Source organism: Stenella coeruleoalba (assembly GCF_951394435.1).
Source record: "Stenella coeruleoalba genome assembly, chromosome: 17".
Lineage (NCBI taxonomy): Eukaryota > Metazoa > Chordata > Mammalia > Artiodactyla > Delphinidae > Stenella > Stenella coeruleoalba.
Window position 1 is genome coordinate 33,002,126 of NC_137163.1, and position 22,226 is coordinate 33,024,351.

Consider the following 22,226-nt stretch of genomic DNA (forward strand, 5'->3'; position numbering starts at 1 on the left):
GAATATTCTAAGGATAATCCGCCAGTAAATAAAATAGTTCTGATGTGTCATATTACTTTTAAAAAAAGCTAGAATTACATTCATATATTAATCTAAAGGTATTTATGCTAGAAAAATAAAAACCATAAATAAGTTTATATTACAGAAATGGGTAAACTTCAATTTAGAGACAAGAACTAAATTAGGAAAGTTTTCAACACGTTTCCTCTAGAACATAATACTATTACAGACTTTCTAGGACAAACCATCTCTTACTGATATTAACAGGAAACAATAACCACATTTTTTTCTAAAGGTCAGCAAGGTTTTCATTATAAGCTGTTTCATAATATTTGTGTATATGGTTTTTAACCTTGTGCATGTTACCTTAATTTCGTCTTTTTTTTTTTTAAAGAGGCAGCCAAGAATGAAGGAGAATAAGCTCATATCTAGATCAATTTCTTTTATTTCCAACACTTGGGACTATTTAATTTTAAAGTGAGAGCAAGGAAAAGTTCACGTCTGCCGAGTGTTCGTTACATACAAAGTATTGCTTTAAAGGTACTACTTGATATGTGCTCATTCAAAAAGCTGCACGGAGTGTGCTCTACCCAGAACACACAGTGCCTGTTTAAGAGCAACTCCAACATGTAGGAAAATCTTCTAGGTTGAATAACGTAGTCTACAGAAACTAGCACGGAATACCTGGACACATCATCACCGCTCACTAACAAAATGTTCTGGGACAAACAGTGACACAATTCGGTATCTGATGACCCACACCCCATGCCTTTTCTACATCACCGTCTGTCTTGGACTAAGGTTAAAGAATATGTTTGCCTCACTTGTTCAGCGCCTAGTAAAGATGGGAGGGACGACAGGAAGGAAAGAGCCCAGCAATCGGAAATCTTAGGTTCAAATTCTGACTCCAACTCAAGTTTTAATGAAGAAATCACTTAAACTTCTTTGACCCTAAGCCTCGCCTAGTACCACGGGGACTGCTGGTCCTCCCAGCACCAACACCATGGGGGAGGGAGGAGGTAATGGGTGTGAGAGCACCAGCAGAATGGTCTCTGTCAGACACTCGATAAATGTTTAATGACTCTCAGAGTTACCTGAGCTCCATCCTAGAGGAGAATCAGCAGACTCCAGAGCAAACAAAGGAAGGCAAGCAACAGGAGCAGGCCCTCCCAGAAATGACAGCTGCCATCAACACGGACTGCAGCTCGGAGACTCTCAAACTGCTTTAACGCTGCGCTACAGACACAGACTGTATTCCTTACCCCACCACACACACACACGCACACACACACGCGCGCACACACACACATCACTACTTCTTTCTAACCTTCAGACTCCACAATGACTCACGCCTTGAAATTCCCAGGTTAAACACAAGTGGAAAAGGAGCTACTGGCCCTCTTCTAGGACCGTCCGCCCATGAATCAAGCTCTCCTGGTGCACCACTCCAAGCACTGGATGGGCCGCTGGATACTCAACCCGACAGACTATGAGGTGGGCACTCTACCTACCCCATTCTACCAAGGAGGGCGCGAGCGCTGAGACCACAGGGCTAACTGGTAGCAGAGCTGGGGTCTGGCTGCAGAGCTACTCACGCAGCTGCTCTGTGTCCCAGAGAGAAATGATAATCAAAGTCCCATAGTTCCAAACATATGCTGGAATTTTAAACCTGACACAATCCCCACCTACTCCTATCACAATAATATTAAAGACTAAGGAAAACCTTCCAGTCATCGTGTGGGCCTAACAATCTTTTAATCATCAAAACACACCCCCCATGATAGAGATTATACCCGTTTTACAAACACTAAGACTCAAAGAACACTTGCAAAAGAAGACAAAACCAGAATTTGCTGACATCAAAACCAAAACTTTTCAGCTTCCTCTTATCCAAAGAAAAACTGAAAATAAAACTGCATTCCAATCATGTCTTGAACTGAGAATTCTGACAATAACTTGGCAGTTATGTCAAAACTTTAAATATATATACCCTATGACCTACCAACCCTACTTCCAGGCTCTTTCTTACAGAAATACTACTACGAATAAACAAAGACAAGGATGTTTACCGCATCAGCGGTTGTAAGAGCAAAACCAAAAACAAGGTGAATATCCATCCAGTTAGCTACACTGTGACACAAATACATGATAGAAAACCACTGTAGCCAGTTAAAAGAATGAGGTAGCTCTAGACACACTGACAAGATACCCTGGCTATACTAGTAAGCAAAAAAAGCAAGTGACAGAATATGTGTGATATGATCCTATTTTTATTTAAAAATAAACTGTGTGGATATATATGTTGTAGAGATACAGGAGAAGGCCTGAAAAACTCTGTAACTTCCTTGCGAAGAAAAAACTTAGGGGCTAAGAGGGCTCGTCTCTCATGTTTTACGTCATAGAAGTCTGGATTTGTTTGAAGTAAACAATTACTTTTGACATAACAGTATACAATTTTGAAATAAAACGGATTTGAGAGGCTAATTTTCTAGATGGAATATGGTAGTTTAGAAATGCCCTTAAAACCTAAATTTCTTTCTCCCATTTACAAGACTGGGAGGACACAGGAAGGGGAGCACTGCCACAAAATCCTCTTCTAAAAGCTCACTCGGGATGCTAACCTAAGTCTCATTTCAGAGGTTTGTAAGGTTAGCAATGCCTCTTTTCACACTACATCAGAAATGACATCAATGTCAAGATGAAGGCAAAATTAACAATCTTAAAAAGGAAACATGTAAAATACTTAGACAAAACAAATGACTAAAACTGCAGAGTTCTACTACACTTTATTCAAAAATTGGCCCTACCTCCTAATTGAGAGACCTGAAAGTCTAGTGTCCAAATGTAAATACCCACCATGTGTTCAAAAATAATCTTCAAACTTGAACCGTAATCTTTGGAAGTTACACACACCACAATCCACCTTTGCACAGGTAATTTTATTCTCTCCTGTGGGTGTCAAGTGCTCACAGATTGTAATTTGAAACATTCAGAAAGCACATACCTGAATATTGTCACATTTCTTTACATCACGATTCAATAACTATTAAACAATTATGTCTACTAAATACAGTGAACAAAATGGTATAACTGTTTACACCATTCCCTTGTACACAAGGCTTCTGTCACAACAGCAACAAATGGAATTAATGCATACCACAATATCGATGAAGTAAGACCTTCTTTTTAAATAAACTATTCTGTTTATAAATAAACTCTGATTTTTTTTTTTTTAGTACACATTTACAGACCTGATCAATAAAAAGAAACAAGACATATAGTTTCCTTTTAAAAACAAAATGTTGACAATGGACCACTACGAGAGAACGCGAATAGGAAAGGGGGTGAGAAGCAAGCAAGGGGTAAGAGAGAGTTAAAAGTACAGCCATACTACAACCTACGTCTGTTAGCAAACACCGACACCGACATGAGGGCAGGGCTATCTGGGGGGCTCATTTTACTTGAATTCCAGCAAGTTGCAATCGATCTTGTAGTACACATAGGGGTAATATTCCTGTTGACTCAGGTTTAAGCCTGGAATATCCATAGGAGCCTATTGAAAAATCAGATGATTATTCAACTAAGTACTTAAAGAAATTAAACAAGAAAAAAAGTATTACCATTCATAGGCATACCTTGGAGATATTGCAGGTTCTGTTCCAGACCACCACAGTAAAGCGAGTGGTTTCCCAGTGCATATAAAAGTTATGTTTACACTATACTACAGTCTATTAAGTGTGCAACAGCATTATGTCTTGAAAAACAATGTACTACACCTTAATTCAAAAATACTTTATTGCTAAAAAATGCAAACCATCATCTGACAATGCAGGGTTGCCACAAACCTTCAATTTGTAAATTGAAAAGTGCATTATCTGTAAATTTCAATAAAGTGAAGCACAGCAAAACAAGGTATGCCTGTACCTTCCTAATGAACATCTACTCTGGGCTAAGTTTATACATTTTTGCTAATTTAATCTGAGTTTGGCATTGCTAACTCCATTTTGCAAATGAGAAAACAATCTCTGAAAGGCTGACTTGAGACCTCCCTGGTGGTCCAGTGGTAAAGAATCCACCTTACAATGCAGAGGATGCGGGTTCGATCCTCGAACTAAGGATCCCACATGCCACGGAGCAACTAAGCCCGTGTGTCACAACTACTGAGCTCACGGGCCCTGGAGCCTTCGCGCCACAACTAGAGAAGAGAAAATCCGCATGCCACAACGAAAGATCCTGCATGCCTCAAGGAAGATCCCGCATGCCACAACTAAGACCTGATGCGGCCAAAAATAAAATTTTAAAAATAAATAAATAAATCTTTAAAAATAAATAAATAAATAAAGGCTGACTTGCCCTAGGAAACAGAGTGAGTAGTGAAGCCAGATTGAAGCACTCTCTGCCCTCAAAGCCTGTGTGTGTTTAAGCCTCACCCCACCATCCTTTCTTATGCATACTGTATAAAATTACTTCTTTAATCTCAGGCTTGGTGTACTGAGTTTAGGAGACACATGGCTTATAAAATGCTGGATAAAAATAAACCAAGTGTGGTTTTTACAGATACCACTTATTACATATGCATGTTGTAAGAATTTACTGGTAGGAAATTATGTATCGAACAGTTAGACTTCACATATTATCAACCCTACAAAATGCAGAGTCATTTCCTGCATTTTCTTCTATCAAGAAACCCTGATTTTTTTCAGGGGTTCTAACTAATGCACATGTGAAATATTGCCGTCCTAAACTAAAGAGAAAAAAAATCGGCAAGATATTGGAAATCAAAAACATAAAAGCCTATTACAATTTTAAACAACAGCAACAATGAAAAGCACACATATTATTTGTATCTTTCTGTTTAAAAAGAACACATAAACACATACCATTTTAGAGACATGATAGTTCCCTTTAAAATGCTCATCTATTGACTCCACTACTTCTACCAAATAAAGTTACAATGACTACTTATTTTCTTGCTCTCTGCAATTTATAACTTTTGTAAATAACTAGTATCACTGGTTGTGTGTGTATTTCTGCAGCTATAAACATCGGATCTGTGAGAGGCCCGCGTACAGCCAAAAAAAAAAAAAACCAAAACACAAAAAACATCGGATCTACAGCAAGATAACAACTGGCTTTTAGAAATACCAAGAAGCACTAGTAAAATGGGGTAAACAAGGTAAATTATTTGCTAAGTTATCAGGTAAATTAATTACTAACAAACTGAGAATCTTACAGCAACTTTCAAAAGGTTAAATAAATAACCTCTTATCTTCTTCCAATAATTTTTTCTGAAATTCATCCAGTTCCTCTTCTACCAGGTTGTCTAATAAATACTTACATCAATAATAGCTGCTGCACTGCTATCTAGATGTTTATACAATTCATATAATACTTCTCTTAGTTTCTTCATTGTTTTCTTATTGGGCTGAAGGAGCATTGCTTGGAAGTTCACTGGCAAGCCATACCTTATAAATAAGCAGAAATACAGGATGTAACACAAGCAAACATATGCAGAGATTTTCTTTTTAAAGCAAATACTCTCACACTCTTCTTTAATCACAGTTAATGGGGAAAGGGTACCTCACTTTAATGACCATGTTTACAAGTTCAACTAATATACACAGAAACTCAAACCTTCCCTGGTCCTCAATGTCCATTAGAAATCTTTCTTTAGGATGAGAGCCAACTGTCTACTAGGAATTACTTTTAATTACTCTTCAATTTTTAAGGTAATCTATGAATACCCTCAGCAGACAGTGGTAATATGTAAACTTAGTACAGTGTCTCTAGGTATCTGCAGGGAATTGGCTCCAGGACCCCTATGGATACCAAAATCCACGGATGCTCAAGTCCCTTAAATAAAATGGTGTAGTGTTTGCATATAACCTACACATATCCTCCAGTATACTTTAAAATCATCTCTAGATTACTTATAATACAATGTAAATGCTATGTAATTAGTTGTAAGTAAAATGCAAATGCTATGTAAATCGTTGCTAGTGCTCAGTAAATTCAAGTTTTGCCTTTTGGAACTTTCTGGAGTTTCTTTTTCGAATATTTTCAACCCATGGTTGGTTGAATCCATGGATTCGGAACCCAAGAACATGGAGGGCTTTCATGATAATAAACAACATGAGATTACTACCCATATCTACTATGAAAATTCAAAGAAATTTACAAATAGTGAGCATGACTGCAGATAAACATTTTGATATATTTCTAATATGAGCAACATGTATAGAGGATCACAAGATGATTGAGATTTTAAGTACCTCAAGATAAAAACATATTTTAGGTTAATTGAAATGAGGACTTCAGATAAGGCATCATTAGGTATACTGCGTACCAAACTACATATAAAATATTCGAATGATCTTCTTTTAAACAAACACTGGCTAATATTTCATAATCTACATTTAACTTAAGTACATAATAAGAAAAGAATCAGAGAGCACAGCAGCGTGATCTCTTTCTTCAAACACGGTATTAAGGGACAAGACCAACATGCACGTAATAAGCAGTATGACACTGACAATCTCTCCCTCACGACTGGCCCTTTGGTTTCTCCAAATCAATTTCCTATTAGTAGACTGTGTGCTTTAACAAACAGGTCCAATGTAAAGGGATCTATAAATTCTTTAGTTCCAAGTTTCTCAATTAACTTCCTTTACCTCAAAACAGACTCAACAAAAACCCTCAACGCTTTTACATGAATCCACGCAATAAACGCCTCACTGAAATTCACTTTCAGCCACCGTACAAGTGGTCCCTAGAGAAAGAGAGAAAAAAAAAAAATCACCAAAAATTTGTCCTGAAAATGGCAGTTAGAAATTAGATAAATCAAGTATTTTTAAAGGAGCAACTATCCAGTAAGAATCTTTAGGAGCATTAAATCACATTATAATTCACTTTAAATATGTTTCATTATTCTCATTATCTTGGATACTTTACCTTAAATTAGATGAAAAGATTAAGCCACTACTCTGTAACCTCAGTAGATACAAAAATCCATTGAATCTATTCACTACACAGAAAAAGGTGTATATATATATATATATATATATATATATATATATATATATATATATATATATATATATATAATTATTATTATTTTCTTTCTGTTTTTTGGCCGCACCACGTGGCTTGTAGGATCTTAGTTCCCTGACCAGGGATCGAACCCATGCCCCTTGCAGTGGAAGTGCAGAGTCCTAACCACTGGAGCACCAGGGAAATCCCAAAAAGGCCTATGTTTTAATGAAAGTCATTTAAAGTGACACAGAATATAGACGTTTCCTTCTACAGGTTTGAAAATATAAAAATCTAAATTTACTATCCAATACTCTTAAACATTTTATACATTTAAAACAGAATTCAATTACACACAACTTCTCAGGAATAACGAAAAATAGCTATGTAGTAAGTCATTTAATATCCCTAGGTGTTAGTTTTCTCATCTGTAAAATCAGGGGGTTGATCTAGATCCCTAAAATCTGTTCATCATGTTCTAAATTTTTAATGGTTCTATTATGTAGTATATATTCTTTCTGAATTTAGTTATTCAGTACTTCTAAATAAAAACACTTCTTTAAAGAAACAAATGACAAATAACTTATTACCACCTCTCCATACTTAAAAGACACACATGATCAGTTCAGCTAATAGTTATTTAGATAACATTATTAGGCTCATTTGGATGTAACAATCAATTTACGAAAAAAGGATAATACAACAAGGTGAAAGTCTTTGGTTAAAATATCTGTTCTTTAAAAGTGATCTGGAACTCCCCAACAAGTTGGTTTTATTTGACATTACTTGGTTAGGGTTAGTTTTCTCCCAACTGAGATGCAATAGTTCATAAAGTACTTGGAAATAACTTTAAATGGAATGTGCTTTTATTTCCTCTTGCATTACAAGAGAAATACATTTTCACTCGTCATGTTTCCCCTTCCATACAAGCTTTAGTCTTCACAATAATCCTGTACTTGAGATAGCAAGAAAGTCAACACCATCTTTCACTCACAATTCCATCCCTGTTCTCCACTGTGCCTAGAACATACTAACTCACCAATGGTTTAAATACAAATTCCTCCAATAAAAGACTGCACGCAGCATTAAAAAAATCTGCCTCAAAAAATGAAATTTCTTACTGAAGAGAGAGAACTACTACTTAACTAAAATAACCCCATCACTATATGGGTATTAATTAAAACACTGCATTTAAAATTAATTTCTGATATGGACTTAAGGGGGGTTAATTTTAAGATAATATATTTTAAGTTAAGGATTCACAGATCTCAGGTTGCTTAGAGAAAACTTATTTTGATTATTTAGTAGGAAAAAAAGCTAGAATCAAATGGCTCAAAAGCAAAATCAGAAAAGTTTTGTTTTCTTTTAAATTAAAGAAAAGCAGTCCCACTTTTTCTTCTGCTTAACACTGATAGTATTACTAAGTATTAAAAACGCATACAAATTGCTTTTTCTTGTCGGTAGAAAGCCTGTTCATTTCTTCTTTGTCTGCTTTCATCTCCTCTTCATTATACTGGAAGTCACGAACGATGAATCTAAATTGGGGGGGGGGGAAAAAAACCAAAATTGTCCACACCATGTATAGGTGATCTAACAAATTAAAAAATAAAAAATAATAATCTTACTTGTTTTCCCTGGCTTTGTGTCTGAAGTCATCAACTGCCTTCCTAAACAAGGTGACATTACACAGGTAACTGTCTTGGTCCTCTGAGAGAACACTAGAGAGAGAAAGACCAAGTCCACTTAAAGCTTTGTATTTATTGCTCACGTTCATATTGAGGGCAGAATTCAGAAACAGGGGCAGGAAGAGGAGGAACAGACAGTAGGGTACAGCAGCCCTTCCCAAACCACTTCAGTGCTTTTCATCTGTACTGCCTCCACACTGAAGACACTCAGTGTTTATGATGTTTTTATTTACGGTGCCTTAACAGCCCCTTAGTGCATTCCTTCCTAACCAACAAAATTAAACATTAAATCAAGTAAAGCATCCAAACTCAAGAATCATGCTTTTCAATCTCTATCAGCACTAGGCCAGCTGAGGAAAAATCGTCCAGCACCTGGCTGGTTTCCAGAATCTCCTTACTTCCTTGCTAAGCACCCTCTTCTCTTCTGGTGACTGAAATCTCTCTTCCTCTCTCCAGCCCAGCCCTGACCCATGAGTCCCGGCCCACCCCTTTTAACTTGTGCCCTCTCAAAACTATTATCCTGCGTTCTTGTTCCCAGTGCCCATCAGATCTAAAGCAAGGTAGCTACAAAGTGGACAGAACTCGATAACAAACCTTTAATGATCCTCAGGTTTGCCACAACTGACAGTAATGTGCAAACTGATCGGGATCAAAACAAAGCCAAGGGACTTCTCTGGTGGCCCAGTGGTTAAGAATCCACCTGCCAATGCAGGGGACATGGGTTCGATCCCTGGTCTGGGAAGATCCCACATGCCATGGAGCAACTAAGCCCATGCGCCACAACTACTGAGCCTGCGTTCTAGAGCCTGTGCTCCGCAACAAGAGAAGCCCATGCACCGCAACGAAGAGTAGCCCCCGTTCGCCGCAACTAGAGAAAGCCCACACACAGCAACGAAGACCCAACGCAGCCAAAAATAAATAAATAAATTTGTTAAGAAAACAAAACAAAGCCAAATCCAACTTGACAGGCTATCTCAGATCCTAACAATATTCCACCACTATCATATTCACCTTTTAAACTTATCTTAACCTTAACTGATCTTTTTAACTTTAGTACTTTGCTGTTTTGAAGGTCCATGCAAACAAAGGGGTGGGGACCAGAGATGTGGACAACGTCAAACAGCAGGTTCCGTGACAGTGAAAAAGATGGAAAGCAGGCTCAGGTTCAAGAGTTGGGTTACAGTTTAAGATGCCAGACGTAAAGCCTTTCTAGAGGTTGAGGGTGAGGCCAAGGGAACAGCTACAGAAATCAAGTGGAGATGACAGTCTGTGAGCTGCAGGCTGGGTCTCCAAACTCACTCTCTTCGTTTAGTTCTACTGCTGTGTAGAAACAGTAACACTAGCTCCTCACACACAAAACCAGGCCGAGAGGAAACGAAAGGTCAATGCTTTTCGGCTGCCTCACGGCATTTTCAGTCTCCCATGGGCGTGGCAGTGCTTCTGGAGCCTACTAGCTCTTCCTGCTGCTTCTGACTTCTTACCTCTCTCCTAAGACTCGGTCCTGCCATCTGCTCTGCTCCCCAATCAACCTACCCACTTCACTGCCAAGGCATCTTTCCTGCTTTTCTTCGTAAAAGTTATCTTTGCAACTCCTGCTCCAAAACACAAAAGAAACGTTTCTTTGAACAATGGCTAGTGTCGTTTTTTTCTAGGCCTTCCTCGCTAGGATCCTCTGGTTCATCTGGAACTCTAGCTCCCTGAGCAAAAGCTTCTGTGAAGCACCAATCAGTTTGTGGTGCTGTTTTTCCAACAACAGAGAAAAGGCCGAAGTCAACCAGTGACGTAACCCAACCGGATTATCTTAACGAGCAAAAGTAGACAGACAAAAAGCTAAGTGGTAATTCTGAAAGTACAAGTGAGAATCACCTCTTTCTGAACAGTTTTTCCAACAGAAAGAAGCAGAACTCAGCCTCTCAGCTTCTTTGGCCTTTAACTCTGACTTGGCATTTATACACATCCCTGCACTTAACCACCCAATGATGGCAATATTTCACATGGTCCAATCTTTCAAGATTTATGTAGAATATTTTGCAAATAGCTAGATTTTGTGTGTTTTTTAGGTGAAATTATTTCTTTCAGGTTTAAAGATGGTTTTTTTCAATCCATTCTTCTTCCTCAAAAGTCCACTTTCATCTTCACTGCTTCCAAGAGTAACCACTCAGGTATTGTGCCAAAAAGCAACAAGTGACAGTATTACTACTTGTAATTCACTTTAAAATAAAGCACTTAGAACAATGACCAGCACATAGTAATCACTCAAAAATGTTAGTTATTATGATAAGTGAAAAATCCAACATCAAGTCATAGAGATCTTTCCTAAACAGAAGTACAAAATTCCAGACTAACCCACTAAAACCTGTCTGCCCCATGTGAACTAAGCATCCTCTTCAGGTGCTGGCTGAGCTACTGCATTGTTCTCAATGACTAAATTTAAATAACTTTTCAAGTCAATGATTCCAAAAGTCTTTAGACTGATAAATAGGTGAACAGATGTTTTCACTGGGTGAGGAAGGGCTGGGGACTCTCAGGTGGTCAGTGAGCACTCAGGGGTCATTCAGAAGACAGGTATTGCCTATACTGAACTGTTGGCATCTGATTTTTTTTTCCTTTTAACTACCAAAGTGATTTTTCAAAAGATGTAAGTCTGAAGTAATATTTCTAAAGTCCTTCTTTCCGAATAAACCTGGGACTACACACCACTCCCCTGGACTAGGCTCACACACCACAGGGTGGGAGGACATTCTGTGTGCACTGGGTCCTTACTCTCCTCCTCTCCCTGCCCCCAAACATAAAGACAACCTCTGTGACTTTTACGGTCTCCAGAGCACAAAGGTCTAAGAAGGTGTCATCTGTCAGGATAAATAGCTTCGGAGGAAAACCAGCATTAAGACACAACCTCAATCTTCAGTTTACCACGTGAAGGGCCAGTGTGAATGGAAAGTATTCCCCCCAAATGGGAAAAAAATTCACAATGAGCACAGGTTTGTGGTTTCATTCTCAAAAAATCAACATTTGTGAAACTACAATAATCATATTACCTTCTACTTTATTATCTTATCAAGCCTTAAAAGAGCCTCATAATGTGTACAGGGAAGGTGTGATGCTCATTTTACAAAGAAAATGAGGCCCAGAGAAGTTAAAAGACTTACCGCAGGTCACATAGCAAGTTGGTAGCAGAACCAGCAATAGAACTCAGATCCCTGGGTCCAGGACTCTTTCCATTATACTAAGCTACCTCCCATATGACACAATGAAACTGGAAAAGAAAATATTTCATGGGCCTGGCCTTACTAACACCACTTCTTTACTACCTCCTAGACCTTTCTTTCACCATGCTGACGGTATATATATATACACACTGAGGGATATATATGTATATACAAAACAATTCTTTGGGGGTGCATATACACTGTACTTAATATTTTCTTGAAGAATATCTTGTGTAGAATGGCAGAATGCAGGAAAAAATGACATGCTATGTAGTGTCAAGAGTGTAGGACTTGGAGTTAAAAGACCTGAGTTTTAGTCCTAACTTTGCCACTGCACACTTATACAGCCATATACACTTTAGGCAATGACTTAACTCTTCTGCATTTGTATTTCTTCATCTATGAGAAAAAGTATAACTGCCAAAACTACTTCATGGAATTGCTGTACATATCAAATTAGACAGTGAATATTAATCCATAAGTTTAAAATTGCTTAATAAAAGTTTTTTTTTTTTTTAAAGGAAAGTACAGATTCAGTAGAATCTATGCGTACTGGAAAGTGATGGTAAATATTTGCAGATCAACAGAGTACCCTAGTAGCCATCTTGGTACACTTCCTTTGCAAGATAAATGAGGAAATATAGACACACAGTAGGTATACAATAAATATTGAAGGAAGAATTTTGAGAGGGTAGCACAGCAGAAAAAGTACCACACCAGAGATCTGGGTTCTAGTTACAGCTCTGTCACTAGTGAGATGTGTGACTCTGGGCAAACCACGTCACCTCTGTGGCCTCAAACTTCTACATCTATAAACATGAGTGGGTTGATCAGACTGTACAAAGGCCCTTCCAGGTCTACAGTAGCTAGAGTTAATATAACTCACTTATTTTTAAGGTGAAAATGATGGCTCCAAAACTGTAAAATTTACCACAAAGGAAAGATAAAGATATCTCCTATTCCAACATCCAAACTACCAAAGGAATTCTACGAAAGAAACAGGCTTTACAAAGACTACTACTTACTTGCTAGACCTTGGAACTACCATTTCAGCTAATGTTTCATACTGCTTAATCCAGTCATTGTGGTTTAACCTGCAGAAAAGATACAATTAAGTTACTGGAAGAGAAAAACAAGTCCTACCTTCCTGCCGAGCCCAGAAAGAGAAAAAATTATGAGACAAATAGGAAATCCAACTATAATAGGTATACCTCAAATCTATTTAACAACAACAACGACAAAATCAAGTTTTGTACAAAGAATGAATTTCAAATACACTGAGTGGTAAAGCAGGAAATACAGCTCACCATCTCTTACATCCAGTAACTACTGCAAAAGAGGCACATTCTAGAACTAAGTTTGGAAAGGAAGCAAAGCAAAATACAGAATCTAAATTACTTTCAAACTTTAGGGTTGATATACATTATTACCTCACCAAAAAAAGAAAAAAACGAAAGAAAGAGAGAGAGAAGCCATGCTGCAATCACTAACATTTCTATTCAGTGACTATTATGAGCAGCTGGGTAAAACCACATTTACCAAAAGCACAGAGTACCAGGAAGTGCTGAGTAAACAAAGTGACAGTAAACCAAGCTGCCACAGATCACTGTGCAACAACCTTTCTAGACACCACTGGCTTTTGTAGGTGTGGCGAGAGATGATTATATATGCAGTACAAAATAAAGAATTGTAGTATCTATAGCCAGGATAGTGAATAATCCATTATACAAGGTATCCTAGGTCCTATCCGAGGTTTCAAGTACAGTGCACAGAAAACTATGAAAACTTCTGGTCTTAAACACAAATTTTAAATAAAGGTTGCATGAGACAAATCTTTTATCTGGGCAAAGGTTATTTTCCTGTAAAAGTATAAAAACACAAAGACAGAGAAATTTTTTAGAAATAGTGTTCTAGTATTCTGCAGTAAGGGGTAAAAAGCAGAAGTCAGGTAATACTGTAGCCACTGAAATTCAATGGAGGTCCTTTCCCACCCCTTTCCAGTAGGCATCATTTTCTAATATTCCCAGTTTCCTAACCAGACAAAAATGGAGAGCACAGCAAAGAAAGATTTCATGAATAATGCTCTGAAGAGTCCCCAAATCTCCCATCCCAGTTTGGATCCCCTGAAGATTCCCTGATAGTGAGATTTTAGTGTAAGTCAGAAGTGAAACCATTAACAGTGTCTCTTTCCCTCTCTCCCTCGCCCTCTCTTTCTCCCTCTCTCTCTCTCTCTCTCTCTCTCTCTCTCTCACACACACACACACAGACACAGACACACACACACAGTTCTAATCTTCCAAAGGTTTCATTTTACCAAGATTACCAAATATTAATTAAAACAGAAGGCCTAATCTAAAGGAGATTTCAAAGGATAGTCTAACCCAGCAAACTACACCCATAACCTGTACACCTGTTTTTGTAAATAAATTTCTACTGACACACAGCCATGTTCATTCATGTACATACTGTGTGTGACCGCTTTCAGCTACAACCACAAAGTTGAAGTGGCAGAACTGAGTAGTTGTATCAGAGACCATATGCCTTGCAAAGGGTAAAATACTTACTATCTGGCCCTTTGCAGAAAAAATATGCCATGCTTTTATCTAATCCATCCTTTGCTTCTCAGAGGGCTTAATTCATCCTAACCAATCATCAAATATTTTTCAGAAAATGAAATAGCTCCCTGTTTTGAAAAATCTAAGAACAATATTTCTTTTAAGTCCAATAATTTAGCATTATTTAATTTTTTAATGGGCCAACTGTACTAAGCAAATTTTGATCTGGAATATCAATTTATAACTGACAGCTCTATTACCAGGTTATGAACTAAATTCTACTGTATGTGCCATACGAGTACACGTTGGTTGACAGAGCAAATGACAAGGTGATACTCCCTTTACACTTGGGTTTATGGAAAACTTCAAATTACAATATCAGACACTAATATTTTTCTTGTATATTAACAGGTAAAAACCTTCTGTAATAAAAAGACATACTTGGGAACCACGACCAGTAATGTGACGAGATACTCTGAGTCAAGAACAAAGTCATCCTTCTTCACAATTTCTGCTAGACTTCTAGTTAGCAAACTTCCTCTGAGGAATAAGAAAAAAATCATTAGGCTGATAATTATGTGCTTCCAGAACACAAGTAAAGAAACAGCAGGCTAATTATAGTCACATATACTATATATACATCTCAAGAGAGGGATTAGCCTGAGTTAACATTTTATTTTATAAGAAGTCAAAATTTAGCTGAATATTTCCCACATCCAAACCCGAAGAAATGTAAACATTTTATCAGAACTTGCCTCTAGTGTCTCCCTTTGTGTTTGCTTTAATTCTTATAACTCAGCTCTTCTCTTGATTACATATATAGTATCTTAACTGAGAAAGTGTTATTCATTAGGTATCAGTTAAAGTCTACCTCATCATAATTATGAAATCATATCATCTAAGCACAACCTTTGATTTTCCTCCCTCTTCCTGGGTATCAATTTTGGTTAGTTAACCCAATAATCAACTCTTTTAACACAGTCTTCATTTGGTCTCCTAGTACATTTCACAGTGAAAATGATTTGCCCTGTTTGTACCACTGACAGTATCCAACCAACTTTCTCTCTGGGATATGAATGCATAACTGGAAGAGTTAAGTGCTTAAAGCTACACTTGTAGTAGTCATACTACAGTGATATTAACCAAAACAAAAGTGGTCTATTTTAAGAAAACCTAATATGTAAAAAATCAAAACTTGGAAAACAGAAAAATTAAAGAATGAGTATTACATTACAAAAGGATTCTTCTATAGAACTCTTTTAAGCAGCAGATAATTGCTATGTAATTAAACTATCATTTGATTTAAAACAATTAACTTTAGATAATTTTCAGTGAAAAACCAGATGGATAAAGGGATAAACCAGGACCCAACTCACAAGTATTATGTATGAAACGAGTATAATAAATCAGCCTCACATCTGTTTTGACTAGCCTGAATTAGTGAGCTTTTCTCCATGAAGTGAAAAAAACACCATTTTGATTATAGAAACAGCACAAAGTGGAACTTACTAACCCCTAACAATAGTTCATTCAGTGTATGCTAGAGTGCGTCCCCAATTCTTTTTTTTTTTTTTGGCTGTGCCGTGAGGCACGCGGAATCTTAGTTCCCCGCCCAGGATTGAACCTGCACCCCCTGCAGTGGAAGCACAGATTCTTAACTACTGGACCTCCAAGGAAGTCCCTCCCAATTTTTAATTATTTACATATACTTGACATGCTTACGCATTCTTTCGTTCCAAATTCTGAAGATTCCCTTTCAGGTTGTTATATGCGGATGCTCGAGATTTCAGGTCATTGTCAATCTGAGTCACTCCCTTTAAAGAGAAAAAGAGAAAAAGGGAAAATTTTCCTAAACCTGCCTCTACTAATACAATCAAAGTAGCTGTGCTTAAACTTTAAAAAACAAAACACCACTAGTTCCTGATGTAAAAATATTCTATTATTTTAAAAGCATGCCTTTAAAGGTCATTAAAAAACAAACCTACTTCATTTTTAATAACTATGGTAATTTTCATATAATCTTTTCTATTAAGGATAATGTTTTAGTCTACATGTATTTTAATTATTGTTACTATATTACTTCTTAAACCACGTAAATGGAATCTAGGCCACTGGTTACAGAGATAACTAATTAAAAGGCTTTAAAATACAAGTTTCAAGGATTGATTTCCAAAGGAACTAAATCACATAGAGTTTTGCTGTTCACAACACCACTACTCTTCCACAAAATATTTTTGCAATAAAATTAAAATTATGTTTGAATTTATTTATAAATGTTACACAAGCTGATTTTTCAAAAAGATGAGTAAAACTACTAACAACTTAGGGAGAAAACACAAAGCAGTAGATTTAACGTTTGAGGAACTAATTTCAACTCAGCTCTACCATCACCAGCTGTGTGGCACTGGGGTAAACTACTTCACCTCTCTGAGCCTCTTTCCTCAACTATAATAGTATCAGGAAGAAGACGACTAAATCCTTGATAAGGATCAAAAGAAAACAAGGCTCATAGTAAGAGCACCACTTTATATTATCTGACTACTCATTTTCATTAAATTATATGATGACTTGAGTTAAAATCCTTGATATGCTATTCATTTACATGTAACCATAGAGCACAACGTACAAATAAAGCCAGTGGGAGCCAAGGAAGTCTGTCCAGATGATTTAAACCATACTTTTCATCCTAGCCAGGTCATAGAAATGTTGTCACACAATTAATAGGTCCTTGTCTACTGCCTCATTATAGTTTCAGGTAAGACTTTTACATTTTTCTCTCAAGCTCAAGGACTTTGAAACATAAAAGGAGCTCTTAATTCAGTGAATTCATGGATGGGCTTTAACACCTGTGGGCTCCCTGAAACTGTACATAAAATCATGTGGTACAAGAATACGGGCAATTTTTCTGGGTAGAGAATCAATACTGAACATCAGAAGGGAAGGTGTCAGAGAACCCATAAAGTTTAATCTGAATCAGTACTGTACATAAACATACTTAAGTTACCATTATCATACATCTGAATGATTCATAAATCTCTAATCTATTCCAACTTCCTGTTCTATGTGATCTCAATTATGCTTCAAATTTATATAAATAACTATAAAATTTTAAAGTTACTTTTCTTATTCAAACATTGTTGATGCAACATTTAACTTAACTACCTAAATAAACTACACAATTTGGATAATGTACACATGAAAGTGTTATCCTTTTTTGACACCTTTTTTTTTAGTAAAACTGTAATAAGTCACATATAATTAAGCTGCCCTGTCAAAACCTAAATTAGAGTATTTAATAGCTAAATACTTATAAAATAAATAAAGCCACTATAAATCAATGTGTCCTACCTGTATCATTTTTTATCTTACCTTGGCAATTATTTCAGAAATATTTTTCAGGGACTGCTTGATTGGATATTTAGCCATGTCCCATTGAAACCTTGTTATATAAGTAACCAAGTCAACTGAAATAAGGGAAGAAATAAATTACTGAGGAGAAGCAATAGAATTTTTTATAGTTTGCTACACAGTAATAGGTTTTAGTGCTGAAACTGGCATTAAGAAAATCAGTAAAGATGTCATCATTTGTGAAGAGTCCTGGTTAAGTAAATGTGGAACTGTATTAAGCAACATGGATTAATCAAAATTTTTACCTTGTAATCTGATTGGATCTCTTCTCCTTACTCAAAATTTAATATATATTAAAATGTTCCTTTCTAATCTGATGACTTAATAAATGGAATATGTACATACCCATGATATGCCTCATATGTAGAAGAAAGAGACACAAAAAGATTAAGAATCTACTTCAGGGGATTCCCTGGTGGCACAGTGGTTAAGAATCCACCTGCCAATGCAGGGGACACGGGTTCGAGCCCTGGTCCAGGAAGATCCCACATGCCGTGGAGCCTGTGCTCTAGAGCCTGCATGCCACAACTACTGAGCCCACGCGCCACAACTACTGAGCCCGCGCGCCTAGAGCCCGCGCTCTGCAACCAAAGAATCCACAGCAATAAGAAGCCCACGCACCGCAATGAAGAGTTGCCCCCGCTTGCCGCAACTAGAGAAAGCCCACGCGCAGCAACAAAGACCCAACACAGCCAAAAATAAATAAAATAAAATAATTTAAAAAATAATACATTAAAAAAAAACCCTACTTCAAACTGTCTCCTCAATAATTAGAATCTGACAAAAGTATGTTCTTTCTTTGCAACTTACCCAAACAAACTGAAAATGAACTTGTCTGTTAAAACTCTGTGATGACTGTTTCTAGGAGTCTATATTTCAGTAATCTTCAAAACATGGACCTTTGTACTTTCAAATGACAAGAATAAGAAATGCAGAGCTTCCCTGGTGGCACAGCGGTTGAGAGTCCGCCTGACGATGCACGGGACGCGGGTTCGTGCCCCGGTCCGGGAAGATCCCACATGCCGCAGAGCGGCTGGGCCCGTGAGCCATGGTCGCTGAGCCTGCACGTCCAGAGGCTGTGCTCCGCAACGGGAGAGACCACAACAGTGAGAGGCCCGCGTAACGCAAAAAAAAAAAAAAAAAAAAGAAATGTGGAGCCAAAGAGACACTCAACCACTAATTCCCTGGAAGTGTGGTAGTCAAGATGACTTTACTCCTCAAGTCTGATGGGACCAAGGTCAGGGAAACCAAATGTCAATTATGGTTAACTGGCAAAAGTAATTCATACCAAAATATCTTCTCTCCTCAACTTCTCCCTACATAATACCAGCGAGTCAACAACATAGATGGTATCTCCAAAAGCAGTTTTGGATGCAATGCCCCCTAGACTGTCATCCCCCATTCGGCCTCGCAGACTGACCGCCCTAGTTCATCAGGTACCTAGAGACCAGTGAAGGCAACTAAGTTGTTAACACACCTAACTTTCGTCCTGCCCCCAGCCGCACGTTAACAGACACAGTAAGCAGCTCAGGATCGCTATTATTAGCAAAGAGTAAAAATAAACTACTAAAAATTTTTTTTTTTACTGATTAAGTACTTCTGAGCATCTATTATTTGCAAGGAGAAGAAATGACATTAGAGAGACACTGGATTTAAAATACAGTGACTGCTGAGAGTTTAGGCAAATCCCCATACTGCTGCCTCAGCATCCATTTCTGTGTGGCCAAGTGGCCTACAGGGGCCTAGAAGTTATACTAGATAACAGCCTGCAATCACAAGTAGATGTAAGCTCCTGATATGATTTCTCTGATATGACCCTACGATAAGCGCTCTCTGCTGCTGCCCAGGGCCTCCCCTGCTAGTGTACCCTTTAGATAAGACCCCCTCGAAGTTAACCGAAACCCTCCTTTTTGGTTTGAATCGACCAACCTGGACTTGGCTTGGGAACCCCAAAGCACTCCACCCACGGACCCTAATAGAGGCATGTGCCCCAGGTCCCGCCGCTCTCCCTCTGCCGGCACCCCGTCTTGACCTCCCTGCCTTGCCCCCCTCCTCCAGGACCTGTGAGTAATAAACTTCTCTATTTCTCTTTCCCTTGTGGTTTTTTGTTGAACCGTGGCTCACCAACCCATGACACCCCAGGGCTTTACTTAACAAACGTTAATTTAACCAAGTCACATCAGTGACCTTTATTTATCACAGTAGGCAATATAGGACAGAAAGAAAGGAAAGGGTTGTTTCTTATTATAATGACATATCACTAAAGATCAGCCTAATTAAAAATGAAGCAAGTGCTAAAGTGATATTTCAGGAGAAAACAACAAATCCAAGTATAAATGACAACAATGCGGTTGAAACCATCTTTATAAAGCCATTATTACATAAAGCAAACTCTACGTAAATACTAGTTTCTAGCTATGGAGAGGTCAGTGGTAGACTATTTCTATGGGTACTAAAGAAATGTCACATTCAAATCTGAAGGGAGGAGGCATTACTCTGCAATAAAATTAATAATTTTTATTGTAAGGATTTGGCAGTTGGATGCTATTAAATACAAAAAGCCAGAGAAAACAAGTATTCAACTGGAACAATGCTGAGAGACATAACTTGGAAACACAGTTGTTAATGGGAGTTGACAAATAGATTCTGGAAAGAACTAAGGTAAATCTTTATAATATTGCTTTTGGAAGATCCATATCATAAACTATATTATATATTATGTAGGATTGTCTTATGAGAGGTTGTGTTTCAGAGGAAAGAATGTAACTGGCAATATCACCAAATTCAGTAGTAATCATTCTATTTTAATGGCTTTCTATTGTATTTAATATCCTTACCTATAAACCTTTTTTAAGTCATTCACTTTATAGAAATAAATTGCAAATCATGAAACATTAGCTTACCTCCATTGGCCAACAAATTCTCCTGAACTTTATCTTTACTATCCTCCAATACGTCAGCCATATACTGAGCCACTTTCTTAACCACCCTTGGGAGAAAAAAAAAAAAAATCAACAATCACTTTCAGGAAAACAACCTAAATTCCATACTATACAATGAACACATTACATAAAGACACGAATTTGACTCTATTTGTTCCAATTACACTATCTGTATAATATAGAACAAATGGGTCCTAACTTCTAAAATAATGTTTTAAGGACAAAAAGCACGAAGATCTTATTACATATGTCAAACTCAACTGAGTAACTGTAGTTTTAAGGAGACCACATGCAATATGTTTACCAAGTCCAGAAAGAAAGTAGTGGAAAGCTAGCAAGAATAAGCTGAAAAACTGGGCAACAGATCTCACTGCACTGCAAAAACAAAGGGGGAAGCAGGAGCTTTCATTCACCAGTTATGTCCTTCCCCTTAGGACAAAAGGGATCCCACAGGCAATAGAATACAAGCAATGGTAACAATGAAGAATGCGGTCCTACACTACTTATTCATTAACTATTTATTGAGCATCTACTATTTGAGAAAAACAATCTAAAGGGGAAACCATGGTGCCAAAACTACTGAGGCATCTGCATATCACCTTCTCAATCCCTTCACTTTATAAATAAAGACACCCCCAGGTATGAAGAGAGTAAGTGACTTAGCCCCAAAAGTCACAAAACCAGTTCCCAGCAGAGCTGTGACTAAAAACGTGGTGTCTTGACTCTGGAGTCTGTTGTTCTTTCCCCCATTCCTTGTCTGCCTCTGGGCCGTGGGTGGGATACAAAAGTATACGCCAAAAATCTAGCTTCCCATTGCTTAAAATCAAAATGGAAAGATACCAAAAAAGACGGATGACTAAATACAAAGCCATCTGTGGTGAGCGCCAGCTGAGATGACCAGGCTACAGACAGAAACGCATAAAGGAAAAAGACTTCACTTCCAGCTACTGTAATCAAAAAAGCATAACGGATCAGGCGCAGGGCAATGAAGGACACGAATGGTTTTGAAAGGCTGATTAGGTGGGAAGAATGTATATTCTTGCCACAGGGCATCATAGGAGTCAAGATCCAGAGAGATAAGAAAAGCAACGAATGATGAGGGGTCCAGACTGCCGGGAGTGTCGTGCTCAGGAGAAAGGAGGTTGTGCTAGGACGGCCGGCTGGGGCCAGACTGCAGGTAGATTGCCTCTGATGTCAGCCTTTAGGAAGAGGTGTAATATGGTCAAAACAGGACTTCGGACAATTACTCCAATGACTTTGTGCTCAACAACAGGGAGTGTAAACTGGAAGACAAATTAAGAAACTCCTGCAACATGAACCAATAAAGGCCAGAAAGAAGCAACAGAAGGACAAAATGTGAATGACAATCCTATGCGGAATGACCTCAAACCTAAGAAA

The 22,226-nt window shown here is 37.8% G+C and overlaps 1 protein-coding gene across 5 annotated transcripts in view; it reads right to left on the reverse strand.

The window, feature by feature from the left end:
* Nucleotides 1-333: 333 nt before the first annotated feature.
* Nucleotides 334-22,226, reverse strand: part of ATP6V1C1 (ATPase H+ transporting V1 subunit C1) — a 41,638-nt gene continuing 19,745 nt past the window's right edge. For all 5 annotated transcript variants that reach the window (XM_079901330.1, XM_079901329.1, XM_079901328.1 and 2 more), the window contains 10 exons: nt 20,790-20,875; nt 17,848-17,942; nt 16,201-16,292; nt 14,920-15,018; nt 12,949-13,017; nt 8,655-8,747; nt 8,471-8,564; nt 6,672-6,769; nt 5,339-5,465; nt 334-3,553 (listed from right to left, as the gene is read on the reverse strand). In XM_079901330.1, coding sequence (XP_079757456.1) covers nt 3,458-3,553; nt 5,339-5,465; nt 6,672-6,769; nt 8,471-8,564; nt 8,655-8,747; nt 12,949-13,017; nt 14,920-15,018; nt 16,201-16,292; nt 17,848-17,942; nt 20,790-20,875 — 949 coding nt within the window. In that variant the 3' untranslated portion in view covers nt 334-3,457. The remainder of the gene's footprint in view (nt 3,554-5,338; nt 5,466-6,671; nt 6,770-8,470; nt 8,565-8,654; nt 8,748-12,948; nt 13,018-14,919; nt 15,019-16,200; nt 16,293-17,847; nt 17,943-20,789; nt 20,876-22,226) is intronic.